At 37.5% G+C, this 17,961-nt stretch overlaps 1 protein-coding gene across 1 annotated transcript in view; it reads right to left on the reverse strand.

Moving 5' to 3' along the window:
- LOC123715197 (myeloid zinc finger 1) overlaps positions 1-17,961 on the reverse strand; it is a 45,898-nt gene that overhangs the window by 4,858 nt on the left and 23,079 nt on the right. The window contains exon 2 of the mRNA XM_045670109.1: positions 203-1,045. Within this exon, the coding sequence (XP_045526065.1) occupies positions 203-1,045 (843 nt within the window). The remainder of the gene's footprint in view (positions 1-202; positions 1,046-17,961) is intronic.

Consider the following 17,961-nt stretch of genomic DNA (forward strand, 5'->3'; position numbering starts at 1 on the left):
ACGGGTGATGGGCGGCGGGGATCGCATGCGGCGCCGGCAGTGACGCGAGCCGCTCGGGTCATTGCGGGCGGCGCGCGCGGGGACCGGACCGGGGCATATATGTGTGAATAGCGCTCGCCTTGGTGTGTGCGGACGTGCTGGTTGAGGATGGCCTTCTGGCGGAAATGTTTGCCGCATTCGCCGCACGTATAGGGCTTCTCACCGGAATGGATGCGCAGGTGTTGATTGAGGATGGCGCGCTGCCGGAACGATCTCGGGCAATACACGCAAGCGTAAGGTTTCTCGTTGGCGTGGATGCGCAGATGCTGGGTGAGGTGGGACTGCTGCCGGAACCTCTTGCCGCACTCCGGGCACCCGTACGGCCTCGAGTCCGTGTGAATCCGCTCATGTTGGAGTAGCGTCGACTTCTGTTTGAAATCTTTGCCGCAGGTTAGACACTTGAACAGGCGCAGTTCAGAGTTCGGGTTATGCTTTCTAGGTTTTGGTTGTTCAGGCTGAACGATATCTGGTAGATGCCGCAAATCAGGTGTAGAATATTGGTCTAGGGGTCCTTCTAGCGATAGGACTCCTCCGTTTTGTTTTAAGTAGTGTAGAGGAAAGCCTCCAGTACCGAGCATGTGGCTAGTGGGCCTGGCCTCTTTGAAGTACGGTGTCGCGTATTGCTGTTGCAAGTCTGCTTGTGGGACGAAGCATGGCGTACGATCAAGATGGTCCTGTGTTTGCGATTGCTGAGCTTGGCTGAGCTGTTGTTCAACTTGCATTTGTTCCGTGGAAGATTGCTGTTGGGCTTGTTGTTGGGCTTGCTGTTGAGCTTGCTGTTGAGCCAGTTGCTGTGCCGCCTCATCAGACGGGTCTTGAGATGGAGGCGCGGGCGGATAGGGTGATGGTGCTGGAGAAGCCAGCTGTGGCTCAGGCTGAGGTGAGGGCCCGCCAGGACTCTGATGCTGCATTTGGTACCCTCCGTCGAGCACAGTGCCACCCCATTGCGTTCCTGGTGGAGCTCGCTCCACGCCATCTTTGTAGAGCACATAGGGCGCTGTGGTATCTGAAAAGAAGAATACAACTTTAAGTATTTAGCAATTTAGTAGCGAAACAAGATTTTGACACTTGCTTAAATAAACACACTGTTTATTCAAAAGCCATTCAGGATAGCTGGCAGAAAATAATAAATCAATAAAGTTCAATTATAGCGTGATTAGTAGATTTGACGTGTATGGTTGACTTGCAGACAAAACCGACACTACAGTTCGCGTGTCGTCTATGAATTTGCGCTCGCTGCCAAATAAGAATTTAATAAAATGTCACATGCCGCCATGGGTGAGACATTTTTGATGGTTACACGACTTTATGGTACCGAAGGAATAGGAAAAGTTTTGTCACGAAGCCTTCTATTTTACCGTTATTTATTGTAGCTGTAATATTTTACATGCGAATTATTAGTTAAATACAAAATATGTTTTTTACAAAACCAGTAATTTCGGTATAAGGAAAAGGAAATATTTGTTCTATTATAAATAACTCCGTATTCCGCTTAAGATGGAGACTTGAATAGAATATTTAATAAACGTTTTATCATTACAACAAAAAGTCACAATTATGTATATATTTAACAAAGAAGTGCAGTTTCTAATGATTTACTTTCTCTAGGAATCCGGTACAAATAAAAGGCGGGAAAATGCATCCATTTTCTTTCCCGCCTAAAGCGAAATGCAAATGGCGGATGCAGTACAGCCATTATCGTTTTGACGCTGCCGCGTTACTCGATTAAATCTGAAATATTATGTAAATTCGTATATCAAAAGGAAATGAGCATATTATTAACTCCTGTTTTCTTTCTCCCATTTAAACAAACTATTGTAGTTGTATATAAATATTAAAATACATTGTATAAATGTTTGTTACTAATGTACACAATACCCGACATGATTATTATAAAGTTATAAAATCAGTGGCACTACAACCTATTTAAGTTTGGGCCTTAGATTTTTGTATCTGATTCATGATTAATTGTCTAATAGGAAAGTAGGTGATCTGCCCTATGTGCCTGACACACGCAGTCTTCTTTTTTGGGTCTAAGACAAGCCGGTTTCCTCACGATGTTTTCCTTCACCGTTCCAGCGAATGTTAAATGCGCACATCGAAAGAAAGTGCATTAGTACAGAGCCGGAGTTCGAACCTACGACCTCTAACACAGCAGTGTTAACTTAAAAAGGAGCACCTTTTTAAGTTAAATTTTAAGTCTATAAGTACATATATTGTTTAATATGTTTAAGCCGTTGGCAATTTTAGTTGAGAATACATATCGAAATTTAATTATATACTATATATTTGTTTAAATAAAAAAATACGAAATATATTTTCTAATGATATAAAAGTAAATTTTAAATAACACCTATAATGTCCAAAAAATTATAAATGTCACTTCGAATCAATCATTCAGCGAGATCGTTAGGGAAGGAATAAAACATATCCGACCTCATTCTTTGTTCAATTTTTTTTAATTATCTCGTTAACTGTTAATAACCACTCGAGTTGTGTAAGAGTTGATAAAATCGAGCCACTAGTTATCGGACTCAACCGATTTGTCGATATCTCGATTACAACGTGACCGAAGCAACCCTTTAGCATGATAGATAGATATGCATGTACGTATCGATCTTAGGTACTAAATATATCCGTTCAGTTCATAAATTTTCTGTTTTCTGCTTTACAAAAACATTTTGGAACCAACTTCAAAGCTACGTTTGAAAGTCTAAAGGCCATGCAGGTATGGCTTCCATGGCTTAGTAGCTTTAGCATATTAGACCAGACTATAATCCCTGAGGTCGTAGGTTCAAACCCCATCTATCTTAATTCGTTTTTCTAAATTATTTTCATACAACAATTATGAAATGTATTCTATAAATAGTTAAGTATACCTCCCGTAAGTCAATTGTTTTTTGACAAAAAGCAGCCATAGTTCGTAATAAAACTCGACTCATTTTAAGACATAGTTATAAGTTTTTTGTGTTGCTCATGCAATACAAATAATCTTTTTAAATTTCTAAAATATTTTCAAACAACAATTAAGAAATGTATTCCACAAATAACGCTATGTAGTATGACTCGAATGTAAAAAATGTGTTTTGACATACGTTATATTTTGCGCTAAGTTTAGACCATACTCTAAAGTCTAAGGCATAGTTATTACAGCTCATGCAAGAGAAACAATCTTTTTTAATTTCTTTTCTTCTAAAATATTTTCATACAACTATTAAGAAATGTATGCCATAAATAATGACGCAAGTTTTCTAAAAGGCGGCTAAGCTTTCTAGATAGGTATATTCACTCCATAAACAACACTCCTGAGTACATACATCTTTTCATGCCAGAGACAATGATTTATTACAGAATAACATCTGTTTATAATCTACGGTTGAATAAAGGAAATAAGATTTCAATTTGACAAGGAGTAATGACGTTTTAAATTTGTCATGTAGACCTAAGTTCACTCTTTAAATACTATGGGAATGCTCAACCCTTTATAGGATTTTTTGTGAAATCGAAACGGTAATGTCAGTAATGACGTAGTCCTCACATGTGCTTGAGAAAATGTTTTGTTACAGTCTTTTAATGTGGCTCCTGGTTTATTTTTATTAGAGATTTATGACGTTAAAATAATATCATTTGAATTTAAAGGTGTTTTAATATCTTCCTTATAACGAAGTAAGTTGAAAGTAAACAAGTGTTTATGACTCTTTGGCATTTTAAATTTAAAATATTTCGTCTGGGTTGCAACTTAAATTCGATTTTTAAACCTTTTTGCTAAGCAAGTTATATATAATAGGGGTCATATAATTACACATTTATGTATAAATAATAATTAATAAATAGAAACGTTAAAACAAATTTAAAAAGTTTGCTCCCAGTGCTGCTTAACTGGTAGCATTTCCTCGCTGTATCGCGATACTTATTCGTTGAGCGAGGAAAGCACCATATCTGAGGCACGGGTCCACTACCTAGACTCTCTCTCTTGGCTCTCTACCCCAAAGGGTACAAACTCTTATATTTGAGCCGCTTATTATTTTCCACCTACTCTGCGGCAGCACCAGCTTTAAATTGTAAATACTGTATATTTGTTTGTTGAAATTATTATATATATAATATTAACATTTCGCCTAAAACATTTTGTTTTATAAATGAAACGTAAAAGTAGACTAAAGCAAAAAACTATAATACTCGTAGAATGTGAGGCAGTAGGCTGTAGTTGATCGGCTCAAACTGGTCCAGCCACTCAGGACACCCGCCCCTTCCTGCGTACGCGCATGTACCGATAGAATAAAAGATAAAGATTGACAAATAATCACGAAACATACAGAAATCCGAAGGACCTGAAAAGGTTGTAGCGCCACTGATTTATATTTATTTATTCGTATTTCATAGTATGGTTACAATATCCCTGGATAAAACATCGTTACCATGGTAACTTCACACGGTGCTTTATTTAGTCTACGCTTTATACTAAGTCTTGTAAGAATGTTACTGGCTCACAGAGACTTGGTTTTTTCTACTAAAATATATAATTAATTTAGATTAAAAACTCTAATCAATACATTTATAATCTGTAGTAAACAATATTGTAAATGTGTTTAAATATTTCTTTGCTGACCGTCCAGATGCACGGATGGTCGGGTCAGTGATGGGACTGGATTAAACCCTAACCAACCTCGCGCATAACTTACAACTTGTATCATTTATAACGAAAGTTATTTGTATTTGTAATAAAAGGCAAAAAAGTCCTCTGGGAGTGAAATGAATTTCCATATAATAATAATTCGATTAGGCTTAATAAATACTATAGACTAGATTTTAAAATAAATATCCCGTAAATCAAGATAATACTAAAATCAATTGTATCAAAAGAATTCGTTAGGAAATTTATATTGTTGCTAAATAATGACGTATTAAGTGATTGGAAGACCTTACAAAAATTCAGCAGCAAATTAAGCCGTTTTGATAATGAAAGGACTCCTACTAAATATTAAATCATACCTTTATACATTACGCTGTACGTAACAGATATTTTTCGGTAGAAAAATCTAAAGTATTTATTAACCACATATAAAAATTACGCGTCAAAAGTACTTAAAAATCTCCAAGTAGTTTGCCAAAATAAATCGTATTTGTGTTTAAACAGTACTACTTTAAACGTAAATTTTTTCTCATAAATTATAAAAGTAAAAGTCGTTGTTTTGACTGCTACGAACGAGTTATTTTAGTTTAGTGAATCACAAAACTCGTTAGTGATCGACGCGGGCGCAGGATGCCGAGAACGGCTTACTCACGCCTTTGTGTCTCACGACAATGTTCGAATATTTGCAAGTGTACTGTAATGCTAATATATTTTTAAAGATGCTAATATTTTTGTATATAGGCCCTATATATTTCTCAAGTCACCATTTCGTCTGGAGCGCTTTCAAACATGTCAAACATTATACAGAAATCATGATTTGACAGACGTCAGATTTTAGTTTGACGTTTTAGAATACGGTTCTAGGATTGCCAAGTATGGCTCGCTTCAGTTCTTATTGGCGATCCAGATATAGTGGGACATGGCACCCATTTGGGCACGCTCTATCCCCTGTAATGTTTATGGTACAGAGAGGATAGTTGGGCCTTACCTACAAAAGTGTAGCTAGCGAGATCGGATAGGGTAACGCAGAAGCAAGTGGCAAAATTCGGCTACGAAAATTTAAAATAAATACAAAAAAAAAACAGCATACTTCGGGTGAACGACCACGCTTAAAGAGTGACAAAGAATGCTAAGATAAAACAGCATTCAGTGCTTCTTTCCACGTGTTATCCTAACTTTAAATAAGCATGGTCACCCAGTATACCACTAAAAGTCTTTATGGAATAGGTGCAAAACTAGGCTGAAGTTTATTGATACCTGTAGAACATGATTACACACACGCGAATACCTTGTCTTCTTTAACGATAGTTTTAATTACTTTTTTTTAATAGTCATTAATTCAAAATTTATAAATATATATAGTATGTTCTTAGATACGGCTTATGAATTGTATATGGTATTTTTGAAATAGGAAAAAGCAACACAATTAGAAACAACTCGAGCCTCCTTGTCCTAATTTTGAACTTTGCGAACCCCGGGCCTTATTCTTTTGTTTTTTATGGCAACACAGCTTGTATGTTCATAAAGTTTAGCCATGCAAGAAGAATAGGTATAAATTAGAAGTATTGCGCTTAAAATTAGTTTTTAATTCATTATTAATAAACCTATATATTTTATGAGCAATTGTTAATGTGAAATAGCTACCTAATTAGGTAAAAGATGGAGTAGTGTTATTTCAAAATTATTTAAAAAAGTATTCTTATTTTGCAAGTATTTTTAAACATATAATTACAGGACAGAAAATTTATTTATAATATCAAATAAATAAAGCTTGCCAAATATTACTTTCCATTATTTTTGCAATTATTCTTAAATGGTAACCCTAACAAACAAGGCAGTACAACCAATTTTAATAGTCTTCGTTTTATTATTTTTCGCTGCGTTTCGTGTTTACTCTCGTTTCTCAGGAGTCAGGGCTGCAAAGTGCAATGCCCTGTACCAAAATAAATTGTCGCGACGACTGTGCGTAGTAAGGCGAGTGGATATGACAATATCTGAAATTGATTTTATTAACTTTTTATTGACATTTAAGTTGTATACGTGTTTTATTACGGAAAGACAACGGCAGTTTAAACTAAAAGAAGCTTATATACAACGTATTTATCACGTCCATAGATAGAATATATTAACTATGAATAAAAAACACAACATAGCTTTTTTTTCAAAGTATTATCGAGTAAGTATAATATAGATTTTCATGTTATAGAAGATTGTTGAACTAATATAAAAAATCAGTTTTGTTTAAATAATGTACATAAAATCTCACAGAACTATCACTTTCAATCGTTACATATTTTCTTAACGGAGTCTTAAACAAAAAAAGTCATGTTTACATCCTCGATTTGTCCAATGCACCGCTTTCTTGCGTGTAAGTTTTTTCTTCAGTGTGCGCGTTCATTGATTCAAGTTTCACTCGAGCAAGTCAATTGTCATTTGCAAGAAAATTATTAATCTGCTATACACATATTGTAAAACTTTCATGATAATATAATTTAAAGAATGTGTTACGGGACCTTAAATTTAACGGACTTTTAAAAGTTTTTCCGAATTAAATTTAATAAATCCTCTAAATGGTGTCAGTAATTAATGACGTCCACACTCGCGACGAGCAATGGCTTTGGTCGCAATAAAACTTTAATACAGCGGATGCTACAGGGGCACACTTTGTTATTTGGGACACAAATGAATTTGTACTAAACGATGCATGTAAAAAGTATTAAGTAGAAAAATTACACTGACATTTTATTAGGCATTTGTTAGTTTTAGTTAATATTTATAGGTTGAAATATATAAATTTAATTTATTAAAGTAAATAAATATTCCCTAGAAATACATCGGTTTTGATCTAAAGTCTATTTATTACTACTTATTTATGTAGAATGTTTTATATGACATTTAGAAGCACTACGCTTTCTTGTAGTTAAATTTTTGCACTTGGTTACTAGAGCTAACAGTTCTAATAATACAAAGAAACTAAGTAACATAATCTGTGTTCGTATTTTTAAACTTTGACAGCCGTGTCAAACTTCCCGCCAAATGTGACATTTTAGGATGGCGTAATTAGGCTTGCGTTGAGTGTACGATCTGAAGTAGGAGCGCATTGGTGACGCGCCGTGCTATTTCCGTACGACGCCCCTCGACAAATGCTAATGTCCTCTAGGGTACTGATCATTGTGATTGCACTTCGATCACATAGGCCTGTATAAATAAATTGCACTCAGCCGTGAACTGCTGAATTAACGTATACATAACACGTTAAGTTATATATATATATATCGACAGGTTTAAGTAAAACGGATATTGATTAGTATTTTCATGTTACGTTAGCAGATTAGAATTATTTCGAAAATTAGAAGCTATCTTTATATAGTTTGTCTTTAACCATAAAAGATCCAAAACTATATGTTCATAATAGTGTTGCAGATCGGTTTAAGGAAGATAGCAAGACCAACTTAGGAAAGGCAGTTATGGATAGTAGTTACTTGGAAACGTATTGGTGAAACTTTTTATTTTAACTCATATGTGTATTGGCACAAAGATGTTAAAAAGTGATTTTCCTTGTAATATTCTCCATTATGCTTTCATATTAAAGATCATGTGTATTTAATTGTTATTATTACATGGATTACCTAGAGACTTTTATATATTATATGCAGATAAATTATTTTTAGAATTTTTAAAAAAGTATTCTGCAGTTTAGTGTCTGTTGGCGTTTACTTGTCTATGAAAGACCATTAGACCTTGGGGCTTAGACAAGATGCCTTGACAGTAGTGTATGTAGAAAGTCAAAAACTAAATTTCTGTTATTTTCATACAAATTAAGTTTTATACTTTCTAAATACACTACTTGACTAAACCCCCTTTTGTTCTATATCTCTCAGATACGATTATCGAATCAATGTATACAAAATATTATGAAAACTACGTTAAAAGAGTAGGTATGGAGTTTCTTGACCATTTGTGGAGAAGCCACATGAAACCTTTTAGAAGTGGCAACTAGAGTTTTTTTTTTTAATTTGTAATTTTGGCTTACAAAAGTGCCTTTTTAATGGGCCTAATTAAAATGAATGATTATTTCTTGATAACAATTTGACATATAACATAGCATATTGTTACGCAGACGGGTCGACTGCATGTGTTTCCACTAGTTAGAGAACTTTTCAGCAGGCTGTAATATGATTTCTGACCGTTTCAGGAGAGGGTCAATCACATATTAGAAAATTGTAATTTTCATAATGTTACCCTAGTTTTCAGGAAGCTGAAACCTTTTTTCAGTCGGTTTCAGAATATGTGTAGTCGAGTGGTGCAGTTTTCAGGAGACCCGTTTTCAGGCGTTTTCAGGCCTAGTTATAGCCCTTTGATGAAGGAATATTCTAGACCGAACTTTCTAGGTGTGAGACAAGGACGAAATGATACGAGAGAGAGAGAGAGAAGATCAGAACTTTCTCGAAACTAGACGAGCACTCTAGAACGCCGTACGACAAGGACGGAGCAACGTGCGAAAGAGACAAAGAGTGCGAACGTTCTAGAATTGTGCAATCGCTACTCAGTAGCAAGCCCGCCTAGAAAGTTCTCGAATATTGTTTAGAATTATTCCCAGGGATATATAAGCGAGCCGAAACGCGACTAGTCGCCTTTAGTTTTGAATGCGATAACAAGAGTGAAACACCGAAGCGATAAAGTGCGAATAAAGTGAATACAAGTGATAAAGTACTGTGTGAAGTGTGCATAAGTGAAGTAATAAGTGATTGTTTTTTGTGTGTTATTAGTGCATCTCTGCGATTAAATTGTGCCCATAAATTCCTCATTGATTTATCAAGAAATAAACCTTTGAAGTAAACTACGGCATTTTCTATCCGATCCCCTAGCTCGTAACATTTTGGTGTCAGAAGTGGGATAGAAGCATGCCTACTACTCCAAGGGAGAATCAGGAGGAGTATGTGGCAGAGTCTTCAGCTGCGGAGGGAGTGCAGACAAGGGCGCAATCAGCACGCGATGCCGCCCGGCGACAAAGTTTCGATGCGAACCGCGGGATGGGTGAAAGTAACGATGGCAACATCCTCCTTGCTCTGCAGCAAATGATGGAAGCACAGGCACGCCGTCAAGAGGAACAGACACGACAAATGATGGAAGAACAGGCACGCCGTCAGGAAGAACAGACAAAACAAATGATGGAAGAACAGACACGCCGTCAGGAAGAACAGACAAGACAAATGATGGAAGAACAGGCACGCCGTCAAGAAGAACAGGCACGCCGTCAAGAAGAACAGGCACACCGTCAAGACGAACATACACGCCAAATGATGGAAGAACAGGCTCAGACACGTCGCATGATAGAGGAGCAGGCACGACGTCAAGAGGAGCAGGCTCGCCGTATAGGAGAAAAACTTTGTGACCTGAAAATACAGGTAGATGAAAAGATCGAGAATTTGGAATCTAATATGGATTGTAAGCTATCCAAGCAGGATAAACGTATCCTTGGATTAGAAAATGAAATCCAATGCCTGAAGACCTCTGGTGTTGTCACGACTGTAGCACCACCTGGAAATGTGAAAGTGCCTCCCTTTGATGGTACATCTTCTTGGGGCGCGTACAAGCTGCAGTTTGAGACTGTAGCACAGTCAAACGGGTGGACTGACGATCAAGCTGTTACCGCCCTTATTCTGGGACTGCGAGACGAAGCCCTCTCCATATTAGATACCAAGAAAGGTAAGGTGACGTTGAAGCAACTGCTAGATGCCCTGGAATCACGGTATGGAGACGCACATTTAGAGCACGTTTACAGGGCTCAATTGAAGGATAGAATACAGCAGACAAATGAAAGTTTGCAAAAATGGGGACTTGAAATAGAGAAGCTGGTAAGGAAGGCCTACGCATCCTCACCAGATGTTGCAGACAAGATGTTGGTTCAAGCTTTTGTCGACGGTATTCGAGACCGTGAAACTCGAATGGCTGTGAACCTCGGTCACCATAAGGACCTTAAGGATGCTCTTGCCCATGCGTTGGAAGTGGAAGCATTTTGCAAGGATCATCGACCTAATCGCATTAGGGCTGTCACGGAAAAACCAAGTTCCCAACGTGGACCCACCTGTTACCTCTGTGGGGAAATAGGGCATATGAGGTTTTCATGCCCTAAAAAAGATCTCAGAGGCGAATTAAAGACTAGACGTGGGGAACCGGAAGCAGCGGTTGTGACTGCCGCTGAACAGCGGCAGGGAAACGAGTAGAAGCCAGGACCACGGGGCGGGTGCTGGCCGGTTCTGTAAGGAAGGCCCCAAAAGTTATGATCACTCAAACTCAGGATGGGAATACCATTGTTATCGACGGAGAAGTAAACGGATGTAGGTGTGAGTTAACCCTTGATACTGGAGCTTCCCGGACAGTAATTAGATACCAACTTCTGAAGTCATTTTACAAAAACCTTTCTGGTGGAAATGTACAGTTCCTTACAGCTACTGGTCAGCACATAACCGTTCGAGGGGAAGGTATCGCGACATAAGGTGGTTATTGCTGACATCGTGGATGACTGTATTATCGGTTTAGACTTCATGAAGCATTACAACTGTAAGATTGACTTGGAGAACGCTACGTTCAAGTGTAGAGATGAGGTAGTTTCTCTAAAAGGTAATACATTGAAGGGTGGGTACGACGTCTATAGATCTATCACTGAAAATAGTACAGTTAGTAAACGAGATATAGTTCAAGAAGTATTAGAGGGCTGTAAGGAAACCTTGTCGAAAGGAGAAATGGTGAAAGCAAAGGAACTATTAAAGTCATTTTCAGACATGTTTGCTACACACGATGGAGATCTAGGAAGGACAGGTGTAGTTAAACATCGAATTGAGACTGGAACCGAAAGACCGATACGTTTGCGACCGCGACGAGTCCACACGACACGACAAGATGATTGCGGAAATGTCAAACCATAATGTCATCGAATCATCTTCCAGCCCTTGGTGCTCTCCAGTAGTTTTAGTCAAGAAAAAAGATAACAGTTTAAGGTTCTGCGTCGACTACCGTCGTCTTAACGATATCACAAAGAAGGACAGTTACCCCTTACCTAGAATAGATGACACCTTGGATACCTTAAGTGGGGCAAAATGGTTTACAACTTTAGACTTGAAAAGTGGATACTGGCAGGTGGAGATAGACCCAAGTCATAAAGAGAAGACAGCGTTCTCAACTGGAAAGGGACTATGGCAGTTTAAAGTTATGCCGTTTGGGCTTTGCAATGCACCTGCTACCTTTGAAAGACTAATGGAGAAAGTACTGTCAGGACTGATAGGACAAGCCTGCTTAGTGTACTTGGATGATGTAGTCATCACTGGGAGAAATTTTGAAGATCACATACGGAATCTGCAACAGGTGCTCACCAGACTCCATAAAGCCAACCTGAAATTAAGTCCAAAGAAATGTTCATTTTTCAAAAGAGAAGTGAGCTACTTGGGTCACATTATATCGCAGGACGGAGTTCAAACAGATCCCGAGAAGATAGTTGCGGTGAAGGAATGGCCAGTACCTAAAGATAAAACTGAAGTCCGTGCTTTCTTAGGTTTATGTTCTTACTACCGAAGATTCGTGAAAAATTTCGCGGATATTGCAAAACCTCTTCACAGACTTACCGAAGAAAAGAGTAAATTCACATGGGATGGAGAGTGTGAAGTTGCATTTAATGAGCTCAAGAACCGACTATGTGCGACTCCGATACTAGGCTACCCGGAACATGATGGCGAATATGTGGTAGATACAGATGCCAGTGGAATTGGCATCGGAGGTGTACTATCACAGGTAAAAGGTGAGCGCGAGGAAGTAATAGCCTACTTCAGCAAGTCGTTATCGAAACCAGAACGAAACTACTGTGTCACTCGGAGGGAACTACTGGCTGTTGTGAAGACGCTGCAGCATTTTAGTAAATACTTACTAGGTCGCAAGTTCCGTCTTAGAACAGATCATGCTGCCTTAAAATGGCTCCTTCAGTTCAAGAACCCAGAAGGACAAGTGGCTCGATGGATCGAACAATTGCAAGAGTATGACTTTGCTACTGAACATCGCAAGGGTAGAGCACACGGGAACGCAGATGCATTGTCTCGTAGGCCATGTGAGGAAGACTGTAAACATTGTACAAGACACGAAGGTAGAGAGGTTGCCCATGTGAGGATACTAAGAACGGATACCATTAGTCCAGATTGGTGTGGTAAATTAATTCAGGAAGAGCAACAACAAGACTCTGATATTAAACCAATTCTGGACTGGATGAAATCTTCAGCTATAAAGCCGCGATGGAATGATGTTGCATCTACTAGTACCACGACCAAGAGTTACTGGGCTCAATGGGATAGCTTAGTTCTCCATAATGGGGTGTTATGTCGCAAATGGGAAAACGCTCGTGGGGATGCATCTCATCTACAGTTAGTTGTGCCAAGATCCAAGATTCGCAACATATTGGAAATGTTTCATGACGGCTCATCAGGCGGACACTTAGGTGTAAAAAGGACTCTTTTGAAAATTAAAGAGAGATTTTATTGGATTCATTGCCGCGAAGATGTAGAAGACTGGATTCGAAAATGTAAAGCTTGTGCAGCTGTTAAAGGCCCACAGACGAGAACTAGAGCGAGTATGAAGAAATACAATGTCGGAGCCCCATGGGAGAGGATAGCAGTTGACATAGCTGGACCATTTCCGTTAACAGAAAAAGGAAATAAGTACATCATGGTTGTTATGGATTATTTTACGAAGTGGCCCGAAGTATTCCCTATTCCCAATCAAGAGGCAGTTACAGTAGCTGAGATACTTGTAAATGACGTATTCTCTAGATTTGGAGTACCCTTGGAAATGCACAGTGATCAGGGAAGAAATTTTGAGTCTCTACTATTTCAAGAATTATGCCGATTAATGGGAATTCATAAGACGCGGACTACTCCATATCACCCACAGTCAGATGGAATGGTGGAACGCTTCAATCAAACCTTGGAAAGGCACTTGGCAAAACTGGTGGACAACCATCAAAAAGACTGGGACAAGTATATTCCATTATTTCTAATGTCATACCGGTCTGCGGTTCATGAAACCACAAATGTTACTCCTGCTTTAGCCATGTTTGGGAGACAACTTAGATTACCAGCGGATATTGTAACTGGGCGACCACCTGACACACCGGAGAGTGTTACAGAATATGCTGCGGATCTGCGTAATAAACTGGATGAAATCCATGAACACGTACGAGCATCACAAAGTAAAATAAGTGAGACTACGAAGATTAGGTATGACAGAAAGACGAATCACATAGAATTTAAAGAAGGCTCGCAAGTATGGCTCCATAACCCAACAAAACGAAAAGGCAAATCACCAAAGCTTCAAGCTGACTGGGACCGTCCATACACGATAGTCACGAAGATAAATGACGTTACCTATCGCATAAAGAAAGTGGGTGGTTTAAGGAGCAAACCGAAAGTCGTTCACATAAATCGATTGGCTCCCTATAAAGGATGTAATGATGCTCGGGACGAGCATGTCTAAGGAGGGGGTAGTGTTACGCAGACGGGTCGACTGCATGTTTCTAGATTTTTCCACTAGTTAGAGAACTTATCAGCAGGCTATAATATGATTTCTGACCGTTTCAGGAGAGGGTCAATCACATATTAGAAAATTGTAATTTTCATAATGTTACCCTAGTTTTCAGGAAGCTGAAACCTTTTTTCAGTCGGTTTCAGAATATGTGTAGTCGAGTGGTGCAGTTTTCAGGAGACCCGTTTTCAGGCGTTTTCAGGCCTAGTTATAGCCCTTTGATGAAGGAATATTCTAGACCGAACTTTCTAGGTGTGAGACAAGGACGAAATGATACGAGAGAGAGAGAGAGAAGATCAGAACTTTCTCGAAACTAGACGAGCACTCTAGAACGCCGTACGACAAGGACGGAGCAACGTGCGAAAGAGACAAAGAGTGCGAACGTTCTAGAATTGTGCAATCGCTACTCAGTAGCAAGCCCGCCTAGAAAGTTCTCGAATATTGTTTAGAATAATTCCCAGGGATATATAAGCGAGCCGAAACGCGACTAGTCGCCTTTAGTTTTGAATGCGATAACAAGAGTGAAACACCGAAGCGATAAAGTGCGAATAAAGTGAATACAAGTGATAAAGTACTGTGTGAAGTGTGCATAAGTGAAGTAATAAGTGATTGTTTTTTGTGTGTTATTAGTGCATCTCTGCGATTAAATTGTGCCCATAAATTCCTCATTGATTTATCAAGAAATAAACCTTTGAAGTAATCTACGGCATTTTCATCCGATCCCCTAGCTCGTAACAATATTATTCTATTAAACAATTAATACAAAATGAGATATTTATTGTGCAAGTTAAAATAATTAATTTAATTTAATACCTTTTTTTACTACACAATTCTTAAAATTCTTACAAATCAATATCTAATCTCATCCAATCGCCTAAAACTCAGAAAATGAGTCACCATATCAGGGTCATGAGCGGGTTTCGCGGAAGGACCGAAACACGCGCAGGCGGTGACATTTATCTATAGAAGAAATATTACCGATTTTAAGATAGAAATATATTTTATAAGGCTTAGAATTAATTAGATCTTTTTCTACAACAATTGGTTAAGTTACAGGCTTCTTTCCAGACTTCACTCTGATTGAGTTGCTCCATAGTTGTTGTATATGATGTAAGAAATTGGTTGTTTTGTTTGTCAAACAATGATGACTAAGTAATATCTATAAGTATTTATGCTTATACTTTATCATCCAACTGACACAACTTTAAAGTGTCAAATGCAAACAAATTTGTAGCTTTTGGTCTTCTTCCTAAGATGCATCTCCATTACTGGAGGTTGTCCTTAGTTTCGTGAAGCTTTCATGATTTCTAACTACTAGGGAATAATATTGAGTAGTGGTTTCCCGCCTTCTGTCCCAGACATTTAAGGGATTATTTCCTCCAAGGAATTATTCCTTTCCTTCAATTATTCCTCCCAAGGTCGGTAATAGCTACTAATCCGTTGCCGGATCAGGTTATACCGTCACTAGTCGGTCGCCGGAGCTCGTCGGTCATCTAGCAGGAAGTACCACAATACGATGTATTGCCGTTTTTGCCGTACAGAGAGGCAAAACATTTTTTCGACTGGATTTTAAGGTCGAATTTCCTACACTAATATAAATCATTGTTACGCCACTGCTTCGGTTTACGGAGGTCTTAGCATTTTATCCTTATTTATCTATTCTGTGAAATATAGATATGCTCCGTGTCAAATTAAATTCTCTTATAAATCAAATGAATCAAAAAGAAATATTAAAGTCCAGTTTCCGTTTTATAATTAGGGTGAGTGAACAAGAATGATGTGATTATTGGGACAGAGAGAGATGTACAATCTTATTATAAGAGGAACGCACCGTAACGGACGTGTGAGACAGTATTTATGACGTCGCCTCTTAATTATATCCTATTCGATTAAGATAATATTTATCTTTTATTTACGCAAAATCTTAAATAATATTTGCTTTTAACGGTTTAACATTATTTTATTTTAAACATCAATTAAAAGAACGAACGTCTCCGTCGGCATAGTTCCATATCGTTTAATTTAATTTATATTTAATGGACCATTTGGCAATATGAAAAATATTGCCTATAAACTATATTAAACGCGGCTTAACAAATGTGTTATTAGAAATATTGATTTTTGAAACGGTCACAGATCAGTCGAATCGACTGACATAGCATGCTTGTTAATACGTCCGAAAGACAATTAACGCATTAAATATTGACGTTTGTTTACGTTTGTACTAGCATGGTACGTTATGGGGACTGCGACGCCATCTTGCATATTACGTTTTGGCGGGTTTTTAAAATCATAAATATATAATATAAAAATTGTAATAAAATATAATTGGTAATAGGTTCCACAGACACTAATGTATAAGGTTTTTTAATCTTGTCAAATAGCTCATTGTGGCTAGTTTGTAACTGGTTGTGTACTTCAATCTTTAATCAAGAACGGAACGCTTGTAGAGAATTACTTATATAAAAATTAATTTAGCTCTGTGTGATATACTGCGAAAATACTCTATTTATTATCAGTGAACAGTAGGAATATATACCTTAAAATATTACACAGATAAATATATTTATCATAAATCATAGACAATTTAAAAGGACATTAATCGACACATAAAGTCGTTTTTATACTCTCATTTAGTGCGTCTAAACGCTGGCGTCGTACTACGCGTATTCACATCATAGTGGCTATAGTTTCTTATACATTGTATACTAATTAAAATGATACAATGCGGTATGGTTGAGCATAATAGAAAGTTGTTGAGACGCAAATAAAGCGCTCGCTAGCCAGAAGACAACGATGCTCGAATACAAGAGGGACTATTTTTACCAGATTATGCATGGGGACCGCTGACGCTGCTCGGCTTCTTTTTGCAATCTACTTGGGCTAATTAGATACTTTCTTGGTTATTCATGTCAATGCCTTGTAGGTGTTGCCAGGTTGTTTAGTAGTTCCTATGTACGTCGTCATATAAGTCGATGAACGTACACGTATTGAGTAAGCGAAACCGAATTAATTTTACAAGGACATTGGTTGATAATGTTGTATGCTATAAGTTTTTTTTTATATTGAAAACTTATAGCGACAAGATATTGACAATTATTCCATGTGCCTCGTACGAACTATCTGCGTAACTCGCCAATGTATCGCATTTTAGCTAACTACAATACATTAAGAAAAACACTTTTTGAACGGATTAAAGCTATGTATTATTTTTAAATCTTATAGTTATTTACATAATTCTAAATTTTAATTTTTTTTCCGACGTTTCGCGTACTTTTCAGTGTGCGTGGTCATGGTGACTGAAGACGAAAGGTGTTACATGTCAAAAGTATCACAGCTGCAGACTATAAGTTTCTATAACTATAAGTTTTAAAAATAATACATAGCTTTAATCCGTTCAAAAAGTGTTTTTCTTAATGTGTAAAAGCTATTTTAACAAAAGACAATACTAACTACAATACAATTTATGAAGATGTAGGCATTTCCCACCTTACCATAGAGGTGTTAGGAAATATTTTAGGAAATAGGAAGACTGACTTTACTTTGCAGTTATAACCAATTTTCAAAATTAAGTTTTAGTTTGTTAAATAATCATTTCTGTTTTTTATTATCTATTCATGTTTTTAATTGACTTATTTATTTTACGTATATTCCGTTTAACAATGTAATATGTTTTGGCTTTGTATATTATCTGTGTTCTTTCATAATGTGTATATGTATAAGAT

Source organism: Pieris brassicae, chromosome 10 (genome assembly GCF_905147105.1).
Source record: "Pieris brassicae chromosome 10, ilPieBrab1.1, whole genome shotgun sequence".
Lineage (NCBI taxonomy): Eukaryota > Metazoa > Arthropoda > Insecta > Lepidoptera > Pieridae > Pieris > Pieris brassicae.